Raw genomic sequence first — 25,158 nt, 5'->3', positions numbered from 1 at the left:
AAAAAACTAAACTCTATACTTTCATTTTCTTTTTTCATGGGATTCCTAGACCTACTCAGCATTCAGCAACCCCCACAATTGGGAGTGTAATCGAACTATGTCAAACTAAGTTTTTTTATTTTTAATTTAGTTTGTTTAATTTTATTTCAACACTAGTTAAGCTTGAGTTTATTACTGAACTAACTAATTAATTCAAACTAGGTTATTTATTTTTTAAACAAGTTCGAGTTTATTCATGAGCTGCTCGATTAACTAATTTATTTTTCAACTAGGAAAAAAAAAATTAATTCCCTCTCACATATAATATAACGACAATTCCATTTCATTGACAGTATTTTCAGGCATATTCGTTTTCATTCACCATGGATTCCTAGACCTACTCAACAACGTACCCCCCACAATTGGGAGCGTAATGGAGCTATATTATTATTATTATTATTAAAAAAAAACAATTGGTTTCCTTAATTTTATTTCAACACGAGCTCCGCTCGAGCTTATTATTGAACTAAATAATTAATTCAAGCTAGTTTAATTATTTTTTAAACGAGTTCGAGTTTGTTCATGAGCTATTCGATTAACTAATTTATTTAATTTTATATAATGTAAATATTGTCGTTGTTTATATATATATATATATATATATTGTAAATCTATACTAATTGTTGATATAGTTGATCGCACCACTTGAGTCCAAATAAAAACGTCTAACAAGTAACTCACCGAGGAATACCGACACAAAACACTCCAATGCCTAAGTCAATGGAATAATTTTGTGAAAGGTAGGAAGTTAAGAGAAATTACGGTGAATTGTATGCATACCTTAGACTTAGGCTTTTGATCTTCTTTATAAGGGGGGTCCTAAATAAGGCAAATAGGCCAAATCTTAAAGGTATCAAAAGTCAAGGGTTTGACATAGAAGATAGTAGATCTTCGTGGAGATCTTTCCTAAGTCCCCCTCGCCTATTCCATTCTTTATAGAATTGATCTTTTCTTTTAGGACGCCGGATCTAGAATAGGCAAAAAAAAAAAAATTGGGGTAAGACACTTTCCTTGTATAAACGACTTCGTATATATGTACTCTGTCGGTTATGTAACTCCTCGGTTAAGTACCATCAATTGAAGTGCCCTTGGATTGGGCCCCTTCGGTTAGCAACGATCAACAGTATTCGAGGGTGTATGTCCCCCTAGCGATCAACCGTCTGCTCGGGGATCAACAGCTCATCGGGACCCTACGAGGCATTTGATGTACCTTCCCTGTCTAGTAAGGATCAACTTGCTTATGTTCTTACAAAGCCTCTCCTCTCTCAACAACTTTCATTCTTAAAATCCAACCTCAACGTCTGTTCCTCACTATCAAGTTTGAGGGGGCGTATTGGATTAGAAGAGCCTGAAGAGGATAACAGCAAGCTCAAGGATAACAAGAAGCTCAACAACTCAGACGAGGATAATGTATAGCATATAGGATATCTTATCTTAAGTCACTTGTAATTCAAACATAAAGTCATCTGTAAATTGAATCATGTAAATCCACTTGTAAAGGAGATCACGTTATACAATTATAAATACAATCACTGCTATACACATTCAGTAGGCAGAATCATACACAAATTAAACACGTATCATTATAAGACAAAATCTCATATTTTGTTAACCGTCGTTAACTTACATCATCGAAAGGGTACCCAGGATGAAATGAAGAAGACTCGATTCCCCTGTGCTTTAGAGAGGAGAACGATCAACTGAGGACGGATTAGCAGTAGTAAACTTTCTAAAGAAGCTAAAGAACATAAACACGGAGAGCAATATCCATCATGTCTTGGCCAATCTTCATCATTTATAATGTGCTTCCCAATCCCCAAGTAGCAGAGCTGGACAATATTCGAGAAACTAGGCCAAGCCCCCTTGCCTCTCCCATTTAAGGTCCTCGGAAAATTTAGAGAGTGCAGCCCGAGGATTGCCATTAGAAATAGACAAGTAATATTGGGCAGTCCCATCATCAACTTGCATGCTTCTCTTCAACGAATCAAGAACCTTCCTCTTCCCTTGTTCAGAAGTCATCTTCTTCAGCAAATGGCTAGACTTTCCATCAGGACCACCTTCAAGATACAACACTGCCACTTCCCTTTTCGCATAGCTATCTAGCTCCATGTAGCATGTCCCATTTACAAGAATGTCAGGATTGCTTATAGGGATTAACAACCTCTCCCTTGAGTATATGCCATGGTCACTCATCATGTTGTTCAAACGTTTTATCTCCATAACCTGCTAACAAAAATAAAAAAGAAAGAAGGTCAATGACTTTGAAGAGGAAACAAACTTTTATACGGTTAGCAGACAAAAGGGTTACAAAAATTTTACAATCAGAAGTGAATAACCAGAAGAATATGTTTCCACAAAGGAAAAGGATCAAAGCATAGGAATAGATGAATGTGTCTGGCCAAGTCATCAACAAGTTTGACAATTGATATTTGTCCAAGAAATGTCTCATATGGAGAATGCTCATGTGGCAACAGCTAGTCTAGTGCGAAGCTTTGACACCAATATTTCAATAAAAATGATTACATATATCCATAATTCGACTCATCATGTTTTCGACAATTTCTCCATCAAGTATCATCATCAAACAATTGGCAAATGTTCCATGATATAAAACCTTAGGTAGAACTTACTCTTGAAAACCGGTTTGCAAAGGAAATGTGACCAAAAGCTATACACATAATTAAGATTATACTTAAGCCATGTGGGATACTTAGGATCGTAAGTATCACCGCGTTTTGTAGTCGACGTCCACAGCAGCCCATTCTATCCCATAGGTCACCCCCTTCTGTGAATCGAACTCGAGACAAGTTGTTTGGTTCTGATATCAAATGATATTAAACTGTGAGTAAAACTCACTGTTGAAAATCGCCTTACATGGAGAGAATGCCCAAAAGCTTATAACACATGGTTAAGATTGTACTTAAGCCATATAGGATACTTAAGATCGTAAAATCCCCCCACCCACCTTCTTCCTCTAGCCTCTTATGATGTTGACAACACAGGCGTGCAAATTACATAAACAAGAACCTCTACATGATAGATTTATGATTTGAAAGCTTAAACCTCACACAGTAAGGCTGAAAATGAATAGAGCCGCTTGCGAACAGGCTTGGGCTTGGCTTGGGCTCGGTTCATTTATTAATTGAATTTCGCTACTAATCCTAGCACCAATCCGGCATATATATATAGACATTACTGGGCTCCCTCACTCCAGCCTATCTGACGATGTTATTCCCGTAGAAGACAGCTTCATTTTCAGTAGAAGATTTTGTTTGTTCCTGTGTATACATCATGTGTACTTAGGAGAGCTTTACGTTTTTTTTTTAATAAAGTTTTTCTTACTTAAAAAAAAAAAAGAAAAAAGAAAAAAAGAAATTGGTGTTGGGGGGGGGGGGGGGGGGCATGGCCCCTGCCAGCCCCCCCTCCCTCCGTCACTGTCCTCGGTATTTCTATCAATCATTTGATTCTGTCCAAAAGGTATTTGAAGAAAAAAAATATTTGAAGAAAAAAAACATAATAGGAATATAGCCTTTTGTAAATAGTAGTACCTCATATGCCTTAATTCTGAATCATTAAAATGTATCAGAATCTATCCCATCTCTATTCACATCAGGGTGTGTTGATGTAATTTTTTGTCCGGTGACGTGGCATCATCAGAGAAATCCCTTCGTCTGTGCCTTGGCCTGCAAAACAACAAAGACCCGCCGGGGGTTGGCCGGCAGAGCCTCCTCCGACAGTCAAGTGTCTAAAGAAGGGGGAGAGGGAGAGAAAGTTGTGTTGTTTAAATAGATTCTTATACCCCCTTTTATACCCATGTATGCTGTATGTCCATTATGCCCCTGCCAACCACAAGGCTCCACGTAGACGTCTGATATCATCTTTGACTTCGTTTGACTGGTCTAATAAATACTGAAGGTTGCTAGTGACCAAGGATCAAACCCCCAAGGCCCACTCCGGAGTCCGGGGTTCGAAGATTAGCCCAAAGGGCAAATCTGGCCCCACTTTGAATAGGGGACAAATATTCCCTAACAATTACCCCCCAATTCTCCTACCTTTGGTATAAAGGTATGGAGAATTTACCTAATGGAACCTCTGTGATTTGACTGATTCATCGATCATTCCTCATTCAACTTGCCTAATGCCCTCCTCTGATCCCATGAAAACTCGTGCGTTTCTTTGACCATCGTTCCATATGGCTCCAAGCCATTTATGGCGAGCAATCAAGAGTTTACTTCTGTCGTAAATTCACCATTAGTTAGGCGTACCTAATGCCTCGTAAATCGTGCATGCACTGATTACCTTTCCCCTATATATTTGCGTTTTCCTTCGCTAGAATGTCATTGGTCTTCAGATTGGCCATTCGAGTAGATTTTCCTTTCTTCTTATCCCTTTTCCGGAGATTGGATCCTTCCCTTTCTTCCTTCCCTGCACTCTCCAGACCTTCTCATAATGTTCTTCATTCCAGGTATGGTCTTCACATCCGAACATATTCACAAATTCATTAAGGATGGTCCTGGCTTAGAAGTTCCTAGCCCTGAAGTATTTGCTCTCCATTGCGGTTTTGTCGAATGTGTGATCTCCGGCTTTAGGCACACAGGGGTGTGTGTGTTCCGGCTTTACGCCAACCTGTTCATGTCCAATCGACAGGAATCGGGCAGCGCCCCAATTTCGTCTCAACTACTCATGAGAGCTCAACTATTCAAGCTGCGCTTGGACTTTGCGCGGATGAACCCTTCAAAATTTTTAGGCAATTCATCTTTGTAGTGCGAGGATTACTTGTAATCGGATGACTACCCTGCACAATATTATTTCAAGGTTGTCTATTCTTTTTGTCTTCATATACATGTGTACTCTGAGTAAATCCAATGAAATCTTCTTCTTTGACGAAAGTTATATCCTTACGATATGAATCCTAAATCAATCTTTAATAATCTCTTCGGATTACCACCGAAATGGATGTCTCATAAATCATAAAATTATGTCCACACAACATTGTGTCAAGCATTCGCATTGTGCTTCCCTGAACGATAACTCTGATAGCACTTTAACATATCCATCGTTCTCAATAGTCAGAAACCCATCGCCAGACCATCAATTTCCTTTGGTAGATGGATGCCTGTTAACTGAAACGCCTGAAGTTCGGGGACTACTGGAGGCGCAGTGGCCCTTTCCATTTCTTCAAAGAAGGGGTAACCGTCTCTATTTCTCTACTCGACTTCTAGGTCGTTAGACCAGAAATCTCCTATCTTCGATATAACCCCAAGCGGATACAACTTCCAGAAAGTTGATTTCAGCCCGACGACGGTAGTTTCACTCCCAGGGCGGTCTCTTTTAACACCTCTATCCGAGGTCAGACGTTTCTCATCACCCCCCTGTTCTCAACCAGGAGAGGTGACGTTATTCTGTGTCTTGTTTTTATCCGATGCCGAACAAGCCATATGATTTAGTGGGCACAGTCCCCGACCACAATGGTTTATTATAGGGGTAGCCTGCCACTGGAGAATTCGAATGCTATAGTAGATCTTGAGTGCTGTGCAGGAATTCCTTACCTAAATTATAGGTTTAGCCCGTCAATCCTTCTGCTTGTCCGAGGAGTATTTCGAACGGAGACGGTAGTTCCGAGGTCGCAACTCCTCCTTACTTTCAAGCATTTTCCTGGCCCTGCGACAAGAGATGACAGTACAACAAAGGTCAAGATTCCGGGGACGACTTCCCATAGTGAGTGCCTTCTACATTCGGAAAGTCAGCTGGAACCACAACCGCTTCTCACAAATACCTCTACTTATATATATATATATATATATATATATATATATATATTTCATGAGTGTGTATGCTTGTTTGAATGCGAGCCTACATGTATTGTCTTAACATAACTGCAATCTTTCATAAAAAAGTGTGAGTGTCTCCTCCAAAATCTTTTTTCTTTCGGGGCAAGCAATGCCAGACAAGTTAGTTTCAAAGTGGAATGAATGAATGCCTCTATTGAATGAACCGTAACGTTAGAGATGCAATGTTAACTAAAATTGAATGAATACCTCTATTCAACCAAAACATGATTTACTTGAAATGCAAATTGGAATAGAGATTCAAATGAATAAGTTTAAGAACAAATTTGATTCACAGAAGAATATTTATTCTATTCCAAGAGTCTATTCCGTATACCAAACGGGCCATAAAAACCCATTTACAATCAATCGGTTTCGCATGTGAAGGAATATCAACAAGTTCCCAAACACCATTATGTTCCGTAGATTGCATCTTGTCTTCCATAACTTCAAGCCACTTACTTGATTTAGGACTTGTCAGGGCTTGACTAAAAGAGACAGGATCAAAGTTGTGACCAACATTAAAATCATTTTCCAATAAAAATAAAAATAGTAATCATGGGATTAAAATGTTATCTGAACACCCATATGATGGAATTTTAAATCAAAATAGGCAACACTCACAATTTTAGCTACATTAGAGGAAAAAGAAGATAGAAAAATGAGAGAAAGAAAGGAAATAAAAGAGAAAAGCTTATTTTAGGAAGAATCAGGCTAATTTTTGGGTGGAATAAGTTAGGTAATTCGACTAGAGTTAGTTCAGTATATATAACGCCACCCGAGTGCTAGTGGGCCTCCTACCCATTAAACTAAAACATCTCATGACCCGGTCGAAAAATAGGTTTTCGGTCGAAATATAATTGGAAAACCCACGACTTGACCTAAACGCGAACTTGGCCCAACACAAAATTGCTCATTTTGTGTTCTAATTAATCATGGCTTGAAAATATCCCCATGTCCATAAAAAGGGACAAAATTTTCATCTAAATTAGATTAGATAAACTTCCTTTAACTTAGTCTGTAAAAATACTATATGTCCCTCTTACATATGAAAAAAACATGTATTAATTGATGCATGCTTATATGATTTTAGTGTTATTTCTTTTATTCCTTTTTTTTTTTTCTTTTTCTTTTTCTATCTTAATTTTTTGGGCCGAAATATATATAACCTCACTGTCATTGAAGAAATATATATAACCCACTAACCTTCAATATTATTGGCTCTTAATTATGGTGATTAGGCCGACAATCAATATCAGCTCCTAAGAAAAAAATGTCCAGCAATGAAGAAAAGGATAAAGCAGAGAATAAAATAAAGGAGTATAAAAAAAAAATATAAATATAAAAGAGGGAGAATAAAAAAAAGAATAGGGTGAAAACAAAGATAAGGATAAAGGAATAGACTAAATGACGATATAAAAAAGAAGAAGAAGACGTAGAAACAAAGAAAAGAAGAAATTAATTCTTTATAAACTCACCTCTGTCATAGTTTCGGAGGCACAACAAATTTGTATTTTCTTGTAGCAAAGGTGTAAAAGGTCTTTGTGATCACAAGAAGCTCTATACTATAGTAAGTACTACACTCTCTGCTTTTTTCTAGTGATATCTCTTATTTTCAGTTGTATTATTTTGTTCTGCCAACATTATTTCTTTGCTAGCATGATGTTATAATATGTGTTATTATTATGTTCTATCTATCTATCTTTCTTTCTTTTCTTTTCTTTTTTGTTTTTTATTTTAAATAATAAATTGAACGAGAATAAGTGAACAGAAAAATAAAATAATTTTAGTTTGAATATATATATATATATATATATATATATATATATATATAAAGTGAACAACAAAATAAAATAGAAAAAAAATTAAAGAGGTGGATATTTCCCACCATCCAACTAGATAGGGACGAAGCTAGAGGAGCCAATTTTAAATTAGGGTATACAAATTTCTTAATTTAGGGTAAACAAATTAAGTCATTTATCAAAAAAAAAAAAAAAAAAAAAAACTATCCTTATTACTAATTGAAGAGTTCCCTTGTACAGAAATAGTTTCGTGTAATAGAGAGCGAGATGGAGAGAGAGAGGGAGCTTCGATATTTCTGCCTCGAGCAACATCCGTTGATCTTCAATGAAGAGCTAGACAAGGATTATAGAAGATCAAATTGCAATGGGTGCGAGAAAAAAATATCTGGTCCTAATTATAGTTGCAAAGAATATGAGTGCTACTTCATCATTCATAAATCATGTGTAGAACTATCCCACGAGTTGGAGCACCCGTTGCACCCCAAACATCCCCTCCTTCTCACCCATTTTTATTTGTATTGGGAGAATCGTAAATGTGATGGTTGAATTAGTTCAATATCATGCCACGTAAAACTTAACCCATTAAACTAAGTTAGGTAATTCAACTGGAGTTAGTTCAATATCATGCCATGTGAGTGCTAGTGGGCCTCCTACCCATTAAACTAAACCACTTCCTGACTCGATCGAAAAATAGGTTTTTGGTCGAAATATAATTGGAAAACCCACGACTTGACCTAAACGCAAACTTGGCCCAACACAAAATTGCTCATTTTGTTTTCTCATTAATCATGGCTTGAAAATATCCTCATGTTCATAAAAGGGACATAATTTTCATCAAAATTAGATTAGATAAACTTCCTTTAACTTAATCTATAAAAATGTTATATGTCCCTCTTACATATGAAAAGCACATGTATTAATTGATGCATGCTTATATGATTTTATTGTCATTTCTTTTATTCCTTTTTTTTTTTTTAAGCTTAATTTTTTAGGCCGAAATATATATAACCTCATTGTTATTGAAGAAATATATATAACCCGCTAACCTTCAATATTATTGGCTCTTAATTATGGTGATCAGGTCGACAATTGATATCAGCTCCTAAGAAAAGAATGTCTAGAAATGAAGAAAATGATAAAGCAGAGAATAAAATAAAGGAGCATAAAAAAATAAATATAAATATAAAAGAGGGAAAATAAAAAAAGAATAGGGTGAAAACAAAGATAAGGATAAAGGAAGAGAATAAATGAGAAAATTCAAAAAGAAAAAGAAGACCTAGAAACAAAGAAAAGAAGAAATTAAATTCTTTATAAACCCACATCTGTCATAGTTTCAGAGGCACAACAAATTCGTATTTTCTTGTTGCAAAAGTCTTTATGATCACAAGAAGCACAACAAGCTCTTTCTTTTTTCTAGTGAGTAATACACTCTCTTTCTTTTTTCTAGTGATATCTCTTATTTTCAGTTGTATTATTTTGTTCTGCCAACATTATTTCTTTGCTAGCATGATGTTATAATATGTGTTATTATTATGTTCTATCTATCTATCTTTCTTTCTTTTGGTTTTTGCTTTTAATAATAAATTGAACGAGAATAAGTAAACATCAAAATAAAATAGTTTTATTTTGAATATATATATATATATGAACGACAAAATAAAATAGAAAAAAAAAAATGAAGACATGATATTTCCCGTTATTCATCTAGATAGGGAGGGAGCTAGAGGGGCCAATTTTAAATTACGGTATACAAATTTCTTAATTTAGGATAAAAAAATTAAGTCATTTATCAAAAAAAAAATATATATATCCTTATTACAAATTAAAGAATTCCCTTGTACAGAAATAGTTTCGTGTAATAGAGAGGGAGATGGAGAGAGAGGGAAATGGATAGAGAGGGGAAGCTTCAACATTTCCTCCACCGGCATCCGTTGATCTTCAAAGAAGAGCTAGACAAGGATTATACAATATCACATTGCGATGGGTGCTGGAAAAAAATATCGGGTCCTAATTACAGTTGCAAAGAGTGCATTAGTTTCATCATTCATAAATCATGTGCAGAACTACCCCGCGAGTTGGAGCACCCGTTGCACCCCAAACATCCCCTTCTTCTCACCTATTATCATTGGCTCAAGAGGGGACACAAATGCGACGGTTGCAATAGAAAGAATATACGGGGCTTGAGTTACCATTGTTCTTACTGTGATTTTAGCCTTGAAACTACATGTGCTCATCTACCGCTCACCAACCAAGCTGAAATTCATCATGAACACCCATTGACCCTCATGCGGAGATGTCTCTCTTTAACTTGTGACGCCTGTGGGAAAGAAGACAAATGCATGTTTTGCTTATGTGCTATCTGCCCATTTTTGGTCCACGTAGAATGTATTTCCAGCCCATAGCTTGTCAAACACATCCGTCACAGACACCCTCTTCACCTTACCAAATCCCTCAAGCCTCACCTCAATCAATCCGACCATCGACTTTGCCTACTCTGTGTTAAAAAGGTGAACACAAACTACATGGTTTATTATTGCTCTACTTGTGATTTCGTTACCCATCTCCATTGTGCTGCAAAAAGAAATATGGAAAGGGAACAATGGGAGCGTATTGAATCAACAAGTATGCTAAAATTCGAAGATTCGGGGCTTGATGGATCTATTGATCCATTACCATATGTTGTCAAGAAATCCAATCTGGGAGAGGAAAATATTGAAATAGCCGTGGAAATCAAACACATTAGTCACGAGCATGACTTGAAGCTTATTGACGAGCAGCTTGAGAATGAAGAAAAATGTGACGGGTGTATGTGGCCCATCTCATCTCCGTTTTATACATGTACTCAATGCAAATTCTTTCTTCACAAATCTTGTGTTGAATTACCCAGCAAAAAGTCACACCCACTTCATCAACACCCCCTCATGAATGAAATCAGAAATTCTTTTAAAAAAAAAAACTAACTTTATACTTATCCAAAAGCCTTTATAATTTCATTTTCTTTTTCCATACGATTCCTAGACCTACTCAGCATTCAGCATCCCCCACAATTGGGAGCGAAATCGAGCTATGTCAAACAAAGTACTTTTTTTAAAAAAAATAAAATAAAAATAAAATAAAATTGGTTTGTTTAATTTTATTTCAACACGAGCTAAGCTTGAGCTTATTACTGAATTAACCGATTAATTCAAACTAGTTTATTTATTTTTTAAACAAGTTTGAGTTTGTTCATGATCGAGCTGCTCGATTAACTTATTTATTTTTTATATAAAGTAAATATTGTCGTTGTTTATATATATATTTTTTTTCTTAAATTTATACTAAACATTGATACAGTTGATCGCATCACTGGAATCCAAATAAAAACGTCTATCAAGTGACTCACCGAGGGATACCGGTAAGAAACTCTCTGATGCCTAAGTTAATGGGATAATTTTGTGAATAGTAGGAGGCTAAGAGAAATTAGGGTGAATTGTATGTGTACCTTAGATTAAGCTTTTGATTTCCTTTATAGGGCCGGTTCTAAATAAGGCAGGTAGGCCAAATCTTGAAGATATCAGAGGTCAAGGGTTTGACATGGAAGATGGTAGATCTTCGTGGAGATCTTTCCTAAGTTCCCATCGCTTATCTCATTCTTTATAGGATTGACCTTTTCTTTTAGGATGCCGGACCCAGAATAGGCAAAAAAAAATTTGGGGGTAGGACACTTTCCTTCATAACCGACTTTGCTTATATGTACTCCGTCAGTTATGTAACCCCTCAATTAGGTACCATTAGTTGAAAAACCCTTGGACTAGGCCCCTTCAGTTAGAACGGCTAACGATATTCGGGGGTGTATATTCCCTTGGCGATCAATGGTTGGCTCAGGGATCAACGGTTCATCGAGCCCTTATGAGGCATTGTATGTACGTTTCAGGATTAACTTGCTGATGTTCTTACAAAGCCTCTCTTGTCTAAACAACTTTCATTCTTAAAATCCAACCTCAACGTTTGTTCCTCACCGTCAAGTTTAATTGAGGGGGCGTATTGGATTAGAAGATCCTGAAGAGGATAACAGCAAGCTCAAGGATAAGAAGAAGCTCAACAACTCAGAAAAGGATAATGTATATATAGCAGATAGGATTTTTATCTTAAGTCATTTGTATTTCAAACATAAAGTCATCTGTAAATTGAATCATGTACATCCACTTGTAAAGGAGATCACGTTATACAATTATAAATACAATCACTGCTCTACACATTTAGTAGGCAGAATCATACACGAATTAAACACGTATCATTATAAGACAAAATCTCATATTTTGTTAACGGTCACCAACTAATTTTAGACTAAATGAAGAAGACTCGATTCCCCTGTGCTTTAGAGAGGAGAACGATCAACTGAGGACGGATTAGCAGTAGTAAACTTTCTAAAGAAGCTAAAGAACATAAACACGGAGAGCAATATCCATCATGTCTTGGCCAATCTTCACCATTTATAATGTGGTTCTAGGTCCCAAGTAGCAGAGCTGGACAGCAACTGAGAAACTAGGCCAAGCCCTCTTGCCTCTCCCACCTAAGGTCCTAGGAAAATTCAGAGAGTGCAGCCCGAGGATCGCCATTAGAAATAGACAAGTAATATTGGGCAGTCCCATCATCAACTTGCACGTTTCTCTTCAACGAATCAAGAACCTCCCTCTTCCCTTGTTCAGAAGTCATCTTCTTCAGCAAATGGCTAGACTTTCTATCAGGACCACCTTCAAGATACAACACTGCCACTTCCCTTCTCGCATAGCTATCTAGCTCCATGTAGAATGTCCCATTTACAAGAATCTCAGGATTGCTTATAGGGATTAACAACCTCTCCCTTGAGTATATGCCATGGTCATTCATCATGTTGTTCAAACGTTTTATCTCCATAACCTGCTAACAAAAAATAAAAATAAAAATAAAAAAGAAAGAAGGTCAATGACTTCGAAGAGAAAACAAACTTTTATATGGTTAGCAGACAAAAGGGTTACAAAAAATTTTACAATCGGAAGTGAATAACCAAAAGAACATGTTTCCACAAAGGGAAAGGATCAAACCATAGAAATAGATGAATATGTCTCTGGCCAAGTCATCAACAAGTTCGACAATTGATATTTTTCCAAGAAATGTCTCACATGGGGAATGCTCATTTGGCAACAACTAGTCTAATGCGAAGCTTTGGCACCAATATTCCAATAAAAATGATTACATATATCCATAATTCAACTATCATCATCAAACAATTGGTAAATGTTCCGTGATACAAAACCTTAGGTAGAACTTACCCTTGAAAATCGGTTTGCAAAGGGAGGATGACTTATACACAAAATTAAGATTGTACTTAAGCCATGCAGGACACTTAGGATAGTAAGTATCACCACATTTTGTAGTCGACATTCACAGCAGTCAATTCTATCCCATAGGTCACCCCTCTCTGTGACTTGAACTCGTGACGTGGTGTCTGGCTCTGATATCAAATGATACTAAACCGTAAGTAGGACTCACTGTTGAAAATCAACTTGTAAGGAAAGGATGCTTAAGAGCTTATATACACATAGTTAAGATTGTACTTAACTCATATAGGATACTTAAGATCGTAAAATCCCCCCCACCCACCTTCTTCCTCTAGCCTCTTTTGATGGTGACAACACAAACATGCAAATTACATAAACAAGAACCTCTACATGGTAAATTTATGAGTTGAAAGCTAAAACCTTACGCAGTAGGGTTGCAAATAAATAGAGTCGCTCACAAACAAGCTCAGGCTTGGCTTGGGCTTGATTTTCATTTATTAACTGAATTTTGCCACTGATCTTGGCACCAATCTGGCATATATATAGACATTAATGGGCTCCCTCACTCCAGCCTATCCGACGAAGTTACTCCCATAGAAGACAGCTTATTTTCCAGTAGAAGATCTTGCTTGCCAAACTATCTCCCCAGTATTTCTATTGATCATTCTATTCCGTCCAAATTAGCTCCTACTCTAACTCCTCCTTCATCGTCATTGGTCCTTTTGACATAAGATGCTCGGCTGCTAGTGAACCAATCTTGGGAGTCAAGCATGATACATTCTTCCTCCACATCAAGTTCACCAACTACAGTGATAATGGTTTTGTTCATGGGAAACTTGAGATTTTGAACAAAAATTTAAGCTCAATTATTAAATGAGCTGAACTTGTATAAACTCGGCTCGACTTGTATAGGCTAGTATAAGCTCATATAAATTTTTTTATAATATTATTTTTTAACTTTATAAAGAAAACATGTTAAGTATTTAAAAAGATAAAAAGAAATTTTCTTCATAATATAATATATAACTTGAATTATTGTAATTGTGAGTTTGAATATAGATGTGCATGTGTGTATATAAGTGGGTTAATATGTATGTATATGTGAGTGTGTATGTGTAATGAATATTATTATAAGATAAACATATAAACTCGAGATTAGATTGTTCAAGATTTGGTTTAATTTCTCTAATTACTAAAATAATAAATCTTAACCATATTAAATAACTAATAATTAGTATATGTTAAAGCACAAGGACTCTTATCCAAGAGTCCGAGTGTTGAGGGTCTCTTAGCTTCAACCGAAGATAAGAGTTTTAGATAACCTTGAATTTGAATTGTAATTGATTAGACTTAGATCAGAATAGGTTTAGATTAAACCTATATCTAACCGTGTATATCTATTTAGATTAGAACAATCCTAGTTCAAATCAATCTCTACCAATGTATATCTCATCCTAACCGTGTATATCATATAGCTAGAGTATATCTCTATAGAGATAGTAGCTAAATCAAACTCTTGTAATCGATTGCTATATATACAAGTGCAATCAAACTGATACAGTAAGATTGAAAAACATCATTCAAAGGGAATTCGTTTATGGTATCAGAGCAAGAAAAAGACTAAAAGTCTACTCATCTTTCATGTTTCTTTCTTTTTCTTCTCAATGGCCGAATCTATTTCCACCGCCCAATCTTCTGCGTTCAATATTCCACATATGAGCCACTTGCCTTCCATCAAACTGACCAAGGACAATTACATGGCCTAGCAGTTTCAACTCCTTGCATATCTTCGAGGACAAGATGTGTATGGATTCATTGATGGCACGATTCTTCCTCTTGTTCAACTGATAGCGAATCCTGTCACTACCCCTAGAGCTCTCGTGATGATTGCCAATCCGGAATATCTCTCCTGGTATCAATGAGATCAGCTCATCATCAACGTGCTGGTCTCCACCCGGTCTGACTCCTATGTCTCCCATGCCGTGGGCTGCACCACATCTCGTGCACTATGGGAATCGCTGGAGAAAATGTTTGCTTCCCAAGCTCATGCTCGAATTATGCAAGTTCACTTCCAACTTGCTACCTTAAAGAAAGGTAATTCCTCCATAACCTACTATTTCCACAAGCTGAAAACTCCCAGCGACACACTTGTTGCATGTGGCCAACCTCTCAACGAATTTGAAGCCGTCTCCTTCCTGTTAGCTGGACCTGGATCGGAGTTTGATCCTTTAGTCACCTTAGTCACTACTCGGGTTGATCCCATCTCCCGAGATGATATCTATGATCTGCTCCTCGCCCATCAGATGCACCTCAAGCAGCAACTGGCCAACACATATCTCCAATGCCATTGCCCATGTCACTACCAGAAACTCAAAAATTTTGCCCAGCATGATTGCAGCTTCAATACTATCTATGGCCGTGGTTTCCCAAATGGACGTGGCTATCGTGCCCCTTTTCCTGGCGAACGTGGTCAATTTTCTGGTCGCCGTGTTCGTGGCCATGCAGGATCCTCTCGACTTCTCTGTCAAATATGCAACAAGCTAGGCCACTACGCTACCACTTGCTACCAACGGTTTGATCAGACTTCTCAGAATGACACTCAATCCCCTCTGCAGGCCTTCTACTCCTCTCCTAGCCTGCCAACCGATGACAGCTAGTATCCTAATTCCAGGGCTACTCACCACCTCACTCATGATCTGAACAACCTCACGTTGTTTTCTGATGCTCATACGAGTTTTGACCAAATCCGGGTGGGAAATGGTAAAGGTTTGTCTATCCACAATATTGGCTTTGATACTTTGTCTTCTCCACGTCGTTTGTTTCTTCTTAAACAATTGCTGCATATCCCTTCTATCTGCAAAAATCTTTTGTCTGTCCGTCAATTTGCACATGATAACAATGTTTATTTTGAGTTTCACTCTTCTTTTTTTGTCATCAAGGACTGTCAAACCAAGTCAATCCTTCACCGGGGTCCGCTTAAGAACAGCCTTTATCAGCTGCTGCCTTCTCCCATTTCTTCTCCATCTCCATACTCTCTTGTTGGTGAAAGGACTTCCGCTGATCAATGGCACAAACACTTGGGTCACCCTGCTCTACGCACTGTTAAGCACGTGATTTCCAAGTTTTCCCTTCTTACTGTTTCCAATAAGCCAAATGCTTCTTGTGTCTCCTGCCAGCAAGCTAAAGCACATCAGCTTCCCTTCTCGGCATCTACTTCAGTTTTTAATCTTCCTTTAGAGTTAATTTTTTCAGATGTATGGGGTCATTCCCCTGTTGTTTCCTCTAATGGGAACAAATACTATGTTTCCTTTGTTGATGCTTTCAACCGATTTACTTGGCTTTTTCCAATTCAATGCAAATCTGATGCCTTTTCTGTTTTTCTCCAATTTTAATCTATGGTTGAACATCTCTTTAACATTAAAATCAAACAAATTCAAACTGACTAAGGTGGGGAATTTCGTCCTTTAAACACATTCTTCCATAAACATGGCATTCTCCATCACATTTCATGTCCTCATACACATCAACAACAAGGATGTGTTGAGCGCAAACATAGACACATCATTGATACCTCCCTTGCCCTTCTTGCTGAAAGTCACGTTCCCAAAACTTTTTGGGATGAAGCTTGCCAAACTTCATGTTATCTTATCAATCGGCTCCCTACACCAGTCCTACAAAATCTCTCCCCTTTCCAAAAGCTTTTTAATCGCAGCCCCGACTACAATTTTTTAAGAATCTTCGGTTGTGCTTGTTTTCCTAATCTCCGTTCATATAATCAGCACATTGACTTTCGGTCCAAAGAATGTGTATTCCTAGGGTATAGCCGAAACCATAAAGGCTACAAATGTTTTCATATCCCAACAGCCCACATGTACATTTCTCGTGATGTTGTGTTCCATGAACACTCCTTCCCCTTTTCTTCTCATTCATCACCATCTCCTCCTAATTTGCAGGCTTCATCTACATTATTACCATCCTCCTTAATACTACCTTCCTACCTTCCTACCCGGTCAACAGTAAGTCCTTCTTCTTCCCCTCCTCTATCTCCTTCTGCATCCAGTGTTTCATCCGGTTCCTTCAAGTCCTCTACTGTGTCTCATTCCCCTCCTTCCTGTCTTGCTCCCACTCAGTTACATCCAATGGTCACCCGTGCACAGAATCAGATTGTGCAACCCTGGATCTTCACAGATGGCAGATTTAAACATCCTATATCTCGGGCTCTACTTGTTGTTCATGATGTAGCACTTACAGAACCTACCTGCTATTCCAATGCTGTCAAAGTACCCGAGTGGAGGCAAGCTATGCAGACCGAGTTTAAAGCTCTTCCTCATAACCAGACTTGTACTCTAATTCCTCCTCAACAAGCTACAAATCTGGTAGGCTGCAAGTGGGTGTTCAAAGTTAAAAGAAAGGCGGATGGGTCCATCGAAAGGCATAAAGCTCGCCTTATAACTAAAGGTTTTCATCAACAAGCTGGTTTAGACTATGGGGAGACTTTCAGTCCGGTTGTTAAACCTACAACCATTCAAACAGTGTTATCTTTGGCATATTCTCGCGGCTGGGATATGCGCCAAATTGACATCCAAAATGCATTTCTACACGGCTACCTAGATGAAAAAGTCTATATGACTCAACCGCTCGGTTTCTCTCATCCAAGCCTACCAAATCATGTTTGTAAGCTACAAAAAGCCCTCTATGGCTTGAAACAAGCATCAAGGGTCTGGTTTACACGACTGAGTAACAGGCTTCTTACTTTTTACTTTACGAACTTTATCATTAACTATGTTTGTTTTAGTCTATGTTGATGATATCATCATCACTGTCTCTGTTCCAGCAGCTATTTCAAATCTTTTGCAGCAGCTTCGGATGTCATTTGTAGTCAAAGATCTTGGCAAACTGAACTATTTTCTCGGTGTGGAAGTCACTCCTCTGAAAACTGATCTTTTACTCTCCCAAAGACGTTACATCCTTGACTTAATCAAGCGTACAAATATGCCGGAAGCGAAGCCCATCTCCTCTCCCATGTCGTCTTCCAGCTCTCTCTCAGCATTTGATGGCGATTCCATCGAAGACCCTTTGCTCTATCGAAGCACTGTGGGATCCTCGCAATATTTATTACTCATACGACCAAACTTGGCTTTTGCAGTAAACCGAGGGTGTTAGTTCATGCACAAGACATCTAAACTTCATTGGCAAGATGTCAAAAGGATACTACAATACCTAAAGCACACGGTCTCTCATGGCCTTCTACTCACTCGGTCGAATATATCCACACTAGAAACTTTTTCCGATGCGGATTGGGCAGGAAGCCCGGATGATCGCAAGTCTACTGGAGGATATTGTGTATTTTTAGGTTTAAATCTGATTTCTTGGAGTTCTAAGAAACATCCCACGGTGTCTAGATTGAGTACCGAAGCTAAGTATAAGTCAGTTGCCAATGCCACAGTCGAACTGCTATGGATTCAATATCTTCTCCAGGATCTTGGTGTTCAAATCCCTTCTCCTCCAAAGTTATGGTGTGATAACATTGGCGCCACATACTTGGCAGCCAACCCGGTTTTCCATGCTAGAACTAAACATGTGGAAATAGATTTCCACTTCGTTCGTGATCAGGTTGTTGCCAAGACTCTACAAATTCTATTCATCTCCAACAAAGAGCAAATTGCTGATGTTCTCACCAAACCAATTGTTTCCAACCGTTTTCAATGGTTCTGCTCCCTGACCCGCTGACCTTGGGGGAGGATTTAAAGCACAAGGACTCTTATCCAAGAGTCCGAGTGTTTAGGGTCTCTTAGCTTCAACCGAAGATAGGAGTTTTAGATAATCTTGAATTTGAATTGTAATTGGTTAGACTTAGATCAGAATAGGTTTAGATCAAACCTATATCTAACCGTGTATATCTATTTAGATTAGAACAGTCCTAGTTCAAATCAATCTCTACCAATGTATATCTCATCCTAACCGTGTATATAATATAGCTAGAGTTTATCTCTATAGAGATAGTAGCTTAATCAAACTCTTGTAATCGATTGCTATATATACAAGTGCAATCAACCTGATACAGTAAGGTTGAAAAACATTATTCAAAGGGAATTTGTTTAGTATACATCTTTAAAAAAAAAAAAAAAAAAATCACGACATTTACTTTATATATAGAATGATTAAGTTAATTGAGTAGCTCGTAAACAAATTTGAGCTCGTTCGAAAAATAAATAAACAGAACTTGGACAGATTATCTAGCTCGGTGATAAGTTTGAGCTCAGCTCGTATTCGAAAAAAAATTAAAAGAACTGAGCTCGAACATTCAACACTCGGCTCGGCTCCATTAGAGCCCTATGCAGAGGGCATGATCTCTTGCAAGTCGCAAGAGACTAGCAATCACCAACTAAAAGCTAAAATTTCCAAGCGAGGCTTCCATAGTACAAATACTTGCAAGCCTGGCAGCATATTGAAATATATCGAATGACCTTTTGCATTTTATCAAGGAAAATACTGACATCACAACAGATCATTCAATGCTAAACTAATACAAGCTTCTTTCTCTCCTCTCTCCACCTCTTTTTCCTGTCTTTCTCCCACGTTTTGGAGCTCCTACTTTGCTTTTCCAACACCCAAACAGAAACAACAAGCCCTTCCAGCAATTAAACAACAGGAAAAGAAATTGGGAAACATGTATATGAACTTGGTGATCACATGGCTTTACAGAACCTAGTGCCAATAATGCCAACCAAACAATCACAATCCTGATAAAACTTGCACTCATGATAATCTATCACATGAAATTCCAGAATTCTAATACCAAATATTCAACTTTGGAACTTGAATATCTCTTTTTGGGGATTTACAAAAATGAAAAAAAAAAAAAAAAAAAAAAAAAAAAACTCAACGAGATAATTTTTTTTTGATGAAAACTCAACCAGATAATTTCGCTTCCTTGAAATATGTCTCTCTAGAGAACCATGAAAAGGAGACGTCAATGCAATTCTATAATTTCTTTGTATTTCCTCAGTTTTCGCAGGAACCAAGCAAAGCGTGTAAACAATTATTTTTCTTTCTTCTTATCTACTTGCTTACAATTTTGAAGAATAATCATAGTTAACCACCATAACTAGGACACTAGAGAGACAACAAAACAGAAAAGAAAAAAGAAAGATTAATTTTGTTGTCGTCTCCTACTCTTTCTCGGCAACCAAACAGTTCTCAAATCCATACCTGAACAGAGTACTTGACAGCGAGACTGGCAAGGCTGTCCCCCCTCACAAGGCGATGCGAAATGGCGAACTTGCTGATCCCACTGTCCCTCCAGAAGCTCCCGGAGACAGGCTTTCCGACGACGTGCTTCAGCTTCCAATGCGCCTTGAAGGAAATGGCGACGAGGTCGTGGTTGGAGGCGACGGAGTTCTAGAGCCGGCACACACAGCTCGCCCGAGCGATGTCGGGGACGGGAAGCTTCAGGAGGATGAGGCGGAGGGTGTCGCGGCACGTGAGCGCCCAGAACTGGGAGTCCATCGGGGAGATCACCACCGTCGCTGCGGATTTGGAGGATTTGGTGAGAGATACAGAATTTTTGGAGGACGGCCTTGCGAGTAACTTTTTTCGGTTTTTTTTTTTTTTTTTTGGGTTTTTCCCAGGTTGGACACGATTAGATATAGAGCCCTTGTTTGTTTACATATCTATCCCTAATATATTGAAAGTTTATAAATAATATATATTTGGATAATAATGTTTTTTTTAATAATAAATTTAAATTTGAGAATAACATAAAATTAAATGGATATATGCTTTTATTTTTGAGATTTTTCATCTATTTTTAAGCAGTCCACGATAAAACAAAACAAACAGTTTTTAAAAATTTGTATGCCTTTTTTTTCTCTTTTCTTTTTTCTTTTTTCTTCTTCTTTTTTTTTTTTTTTATTTTTTTTTTATTTTATGATGATAAGAATTTCATATGTATTTGACAAAAATTGGCAGGAATTCGGCTAGTTTGTCAGAATCTAGCTGTACTATGCCAGATTTCGGCCATTGTTGCCGTTCTGGTCTTCATCGCTGAAATTTGACAACAATAATCAAAATCCAATGAAAATGGCTAAAATCCTTTCGGCCAATGACAATTTTATCACTGGTGGTTTTTTGTCATTGATAATTTTTTCGTACGAACTAAACACTATAAATTATTTTTTAGAAAATTATTTTTTAAAAATATTAATTTCGTTAAAAATATTTTACGTCAAAACAAATGGAATGAGCATAAAGTGGACGTAGATTAGTCAAAGGCCCAAGCGATATCTCATGGGCTCATCAGTTTCCCTCCGATGACCTCATTGAGGATCATGAGGTACTTTCAAGGATAGATAAATAGCCAAGAGATCCGGATGAACATTTAGGAGCGACAAATTTATGTAATGAGGCATATATTCGAAATTTCATAATTTCAAGACTAGATTAAAAGGTCATTGCTTGGCTTGACTGCAAGTAGAGGACAGGGTTAGAAGAGCCTCCCAACTGGTTAGTTGGCATTTTTCAAGAGAATACCTGTGTATAGAGCTATACATGCAGGTAGATACTAACCGTAACTATTTGCCATCCGCTATTCGTATAGCAAAAAATCACTATTTAAATATGAGGATGCGCATAAAAATTTTAGGGTATGCTGAATAACAGCATCTGCTTGCTCTTTATGCATAATTAATAAATTCACCAAATTGATGTCGTTTTGAATTTGGTATAGGGTTGTCTAGATCCCAAACACTAAAAACATGCCCAAATTATTGTCAAAATTGATTAAAATAAACTATAATAGAGACTCAAAGAATGCCCAAAAAACTAAAATAAGCCCAAAATATCTATTACCTGATATGTGAATAACGGATAATAACCGCATTTAATCACCGCCTAGATGTAGTTAGTAATTATATAATATGAATGTAAATACTTAAAAGTGATAAGTTCATCCACGTGTACAACTATACCCGTGTACAATCGTTGTTTGGCTTCCATAAAATTGTATTGTCCTTTGTTAAAAAGAGAAAACGAGATAAAATCACATAACAAAAATGAGTGTTTTGGTTAATTAAATTCAGCTCGCTCTGACAAATAGATTACAAACTTTACAGCTTCAAAAGTCTAAAACAATCTACACGATTTCAAGCTCCTTCAGTGGAGGTTTCTTGCACAACAACACGTAAGCAATACCGAAGTATCAATGGAATTATAAGGAAAATCCCATTGCCCAGATCGATCAAACATCAAACTCAGGCACAATCACTGCCCAAAGTGGTAAAGATGGACATGCATCAACTTCACCATCCATGACCAAGCCCGTAAGCATCCATGTAACCGGCACCATGAGCATGACTATCATGGTGGTCATGGCCATCATCATGACCATGATGATGGTGATGGTGATGGTGATGATCACTGCTTTTTGCTTCATCAAACATCTTCTGAATATGCTCTGGTATAACCTCTTTCTCAACTTTTCTGACAGATTTAGGTAATAAGGACACAAACTGAACAATACTTTCAGCTACCTCATCAGCTGCATCCTCCTAAAGATCATCAAAACAAAGAGCTTACTGGGATTTCAAACGACAACAGAACATTATAATAGCAAGACATCGAAACCATATACTGTAATCTTCACTTTACAGGCTACACAAACCCTCAATGAAAATACTCCAAGAGATTATAGAATCCCAAGAGTAGAAAATATGCTGATAAATCAGATAATAGAAAAAGATGAAGACAGTAGGAACGCGATCAACTTGTTTCTTAAGTTACTAAGTACGGTAAGCAACAGCACTACTTGAGTTTCAATTTATGATCGATTAACAAACCACCTTATAAGCAACAATGAGCAAAAAACGAACTTATTAAAATTTTCAACTTTCACTACTTATAAGCATTTTTTAGGTGATCATCATAGAATAAGCTTTATTTCAGCAGATTTCAAATCATCCTTTATCTTTCTAGTGATGAGCCTAAATCATCCTGCAGGTACTCCAAATCATTAACTATGATTGGCATTCTCATGTACTGTACGTACTACAAAATATATGCTTGGTTCTGCCCTGGGTTCATGAAATGATGCTAAACAGTTAAAAACCTGTACGGGAAATGAACAATTTACTTAAAAAAGTAATCACATTTCTGATTGAAGAAAACATGAGTCCTCGTCATGGCAAGAAAAGTACACATGTACGTAAGAGTACCAATAACAGGTTTAGCCATCTCCAACTCTATCAAGAACTCCTTCAAAAGGTGAAAAGACAAATTGAACACGCTCCACCACCTAAACAGCCAAGCAGCCTCTATATGAATCACTTCCTAAAAGAATACAAATTGTCACAACCTAGCAGCTAGCTATATCCGAGGTAATGCGTGGCTTCTTTTCAAGCACATGCATCTGTCCAAGTTGTCGAAGATTGGTGAAATAATTTTTGTTGAGACCCCTCCCCCCAACCCTTTCTTTCTTCATTGTATGATATCTTAAGAAAAAGCTTTGGGGGGGGGGGGGGGGGGGGGGGTATAACACCCTAGACGACATGGATATGGTTTAGACAGCATGATTACTTGATTTCCTGAGTGTTTGACATTACCATAACATATTTTATGACTAATCGAGTGTGTTGTGTTGCACCGTAGAGGCCAAATAACAAAATTAGGTTTCTGCAGCACTGCAATCACCAAGAAAGGAGGGCTGTAGGCCCTTTTCCAAAAAGTTGTTTTGCAACAAAGGGCCTATAAAATAAGCCCTCTTTGAGTTTGTCTTTCCAATTATCCAAACCATGTGATCATTGGACACATGTAGGGCTTACAGCGGATTAATCTCCGCTGACACATTGCTGGAATTATAGCACACGCACACACAAACACATTAGTTGAACCTTGAGACCAGCCTATCTTTTTTGCCCAAGACCAGATATATTTAGGAAAACTTAGTGCTTGTTTGATTCGCGGAATAAACCCTGGAATGAAATGGCCATTTCATAGGATTAGTTATTCTTTTATTTAGTTGTACACTATTCCTAGGAATAGCTATTCTCTTGCGAATAACTATTCCTTTAAAAAAAGAAGAAAGGAATAGCTATTCCTCGAGGAATTGAATAGATTTTCCAAAAAATCCATTAATTTTTGTTTTGTTTTTTTTTTTTTTGTGCAAACCTAAATATATATATAAATCACAAAACATTTACAGGTGACCAACCACCCCAGCCACCCTGGCAGAACCCCCGGTGTCATTGGTAACACTTGCATCTCCCATACATATCAACAAGAAGTGAAGAACAAACAACAAGATTAGATTGAAAACCAATGTTTCGACATGCTTGGGTGTTATGGAAGTGATCGATTATCCACTCGTCCCCTTAGATAAGGTAGGTTAGGTGCCTCGATTAGCGCTTTCTGAGGACCGAAATTTCTTCGTTCTAGGTGGTTGAGTGTAGCTCCCCGTCAATGCCCCCAATTTCATGTGGCTGCTACACATAATTGACCTAGTACCATTTTTTTTTTTAATATTTTAATGTTTTACTTGTTTGATTAAATTACATCGTTTTGTTTACAAATTTTCGTTTATTGTAAAAAGAAAGGAATACAAAGTTAAAGATGTCAATAAATTGTTTAGATTCCCCTTCCCCCTTCACCAAGCAGTAAAAATTATAAGCTAGGGTTGGCTTTGGTTGGACCTCTCCAATTTGATCCAAGAGGGATTTTTGTAATTTGGTCCTCGATCGAATGTAGATACAATTGCTCAAGCCAAGTTGACTAGACTATTTCCAACCTAATTAAATCTAGTCTAATCCTAAATCGGTAAGGTATGGTTAATAAAAGGGTAAATATAAATTTACTTTATGAATAATTTTCGGATTTCTAAATTTGACTTTGAACTCTTCAAAATTTTCTTATTTTTCATTTCACTCATTTCATTTAAGATCGTCTAAAATTACTTACGTGGCATTAGCTTTTTTGTCACGTCGTCGGAAAGAATTTATTTTTATTACAATATTATAATAAAAAAATCCTTCCATGGTGAGTGACTACTCCCTTTGCTGGTGTTGGCCTGCATGGCCACTCCCAACAAATAAGGATGGTAGGTGGTACTTGGAGTGGTTGCGTAAATTATCTTTGTTTGGGTTGGTTATGCAGGCCACCTATTTGCAAGGGGTGGCTGCGCTAGCCCTGTCAACTGGG

The 25,158-nt window shown here is 37.4% G+C and overlaps 1 protein-coding gene across 1 annotated transcript; it reads right to left on the bottom strand.

The window, feature by feature from the left end:
* Window positions 1–1,488: 1,488 nt before the first annotated feature.
* Window positions 1,489–24,232, bottom strand: LOC133876291 (F-box protein At1g55000-like). Its single transcript, XM_062314568.1, has 6 exons — window positions 24,176–24,232; window positions 23,134–23,295; window positions 22,273–22,517; window positions 20,979–21,015; window positions 20,182–20,370; window positions 1,489–2,265 (listed from the first exon to the last, which is right to left on the bottom strand). The coding sequence occupies exons 1-6, from the start codon at window positions 24,230–24,232 to the stop codon at window positions 1,888–1,890; spliced, it is 1,068 nt and encodes a 355-aa protein (XP_062170552.1). The 3' UTR covers window positions 1,489–1,887.
* Window positions 24,233–25,158: the final 926 nt, after the last annotated feature.

This window comes from Alnus glutinosa, chromosome 8, assembly GCF_958979055.1.
Source record: "Alnus glutinosa chromosome 8, dhAlnGlut1.1, whole genome shotgun sequence".
Classification (NCBI taxonomy): domain Eukaryota; kingdom Viridiplantae; phylum Streptophyta; class Magnoliopsida; order Fagales; family Betulaceae; genus Alnus; species Alnus glutinosa.
Note: the sequence above shows the minus strand (reverse complement) of the source record. Positions and strands in the feature narration are given on the sequence as shown.

Excerpts from the sequence above, each read along its gene's own strand:
- LOC133876291 (XM_062314568.1), bottom strand. The coding sequence starts at position 24,232 with ATGGGAGATGCAAGTGTTACCAATGACACCGGGGGTTCTGCCAGGGTG. Across the intron at positions 22,518-23,133 it reads TTGCCATGACGAGGACTCAT|GAGGATGCAGCTGATGAGGT; the intron begins GTTTTCTTCAAT and ends GATGATCTTTAG. Across the intron at positions 21,016-22,272 it reads TACGGGCTTGGTCATGGATG|CGATGAAGACCAGAACGGCA; the intron begins GTGAAGTTGATG and ends GTCAAATTTCAG.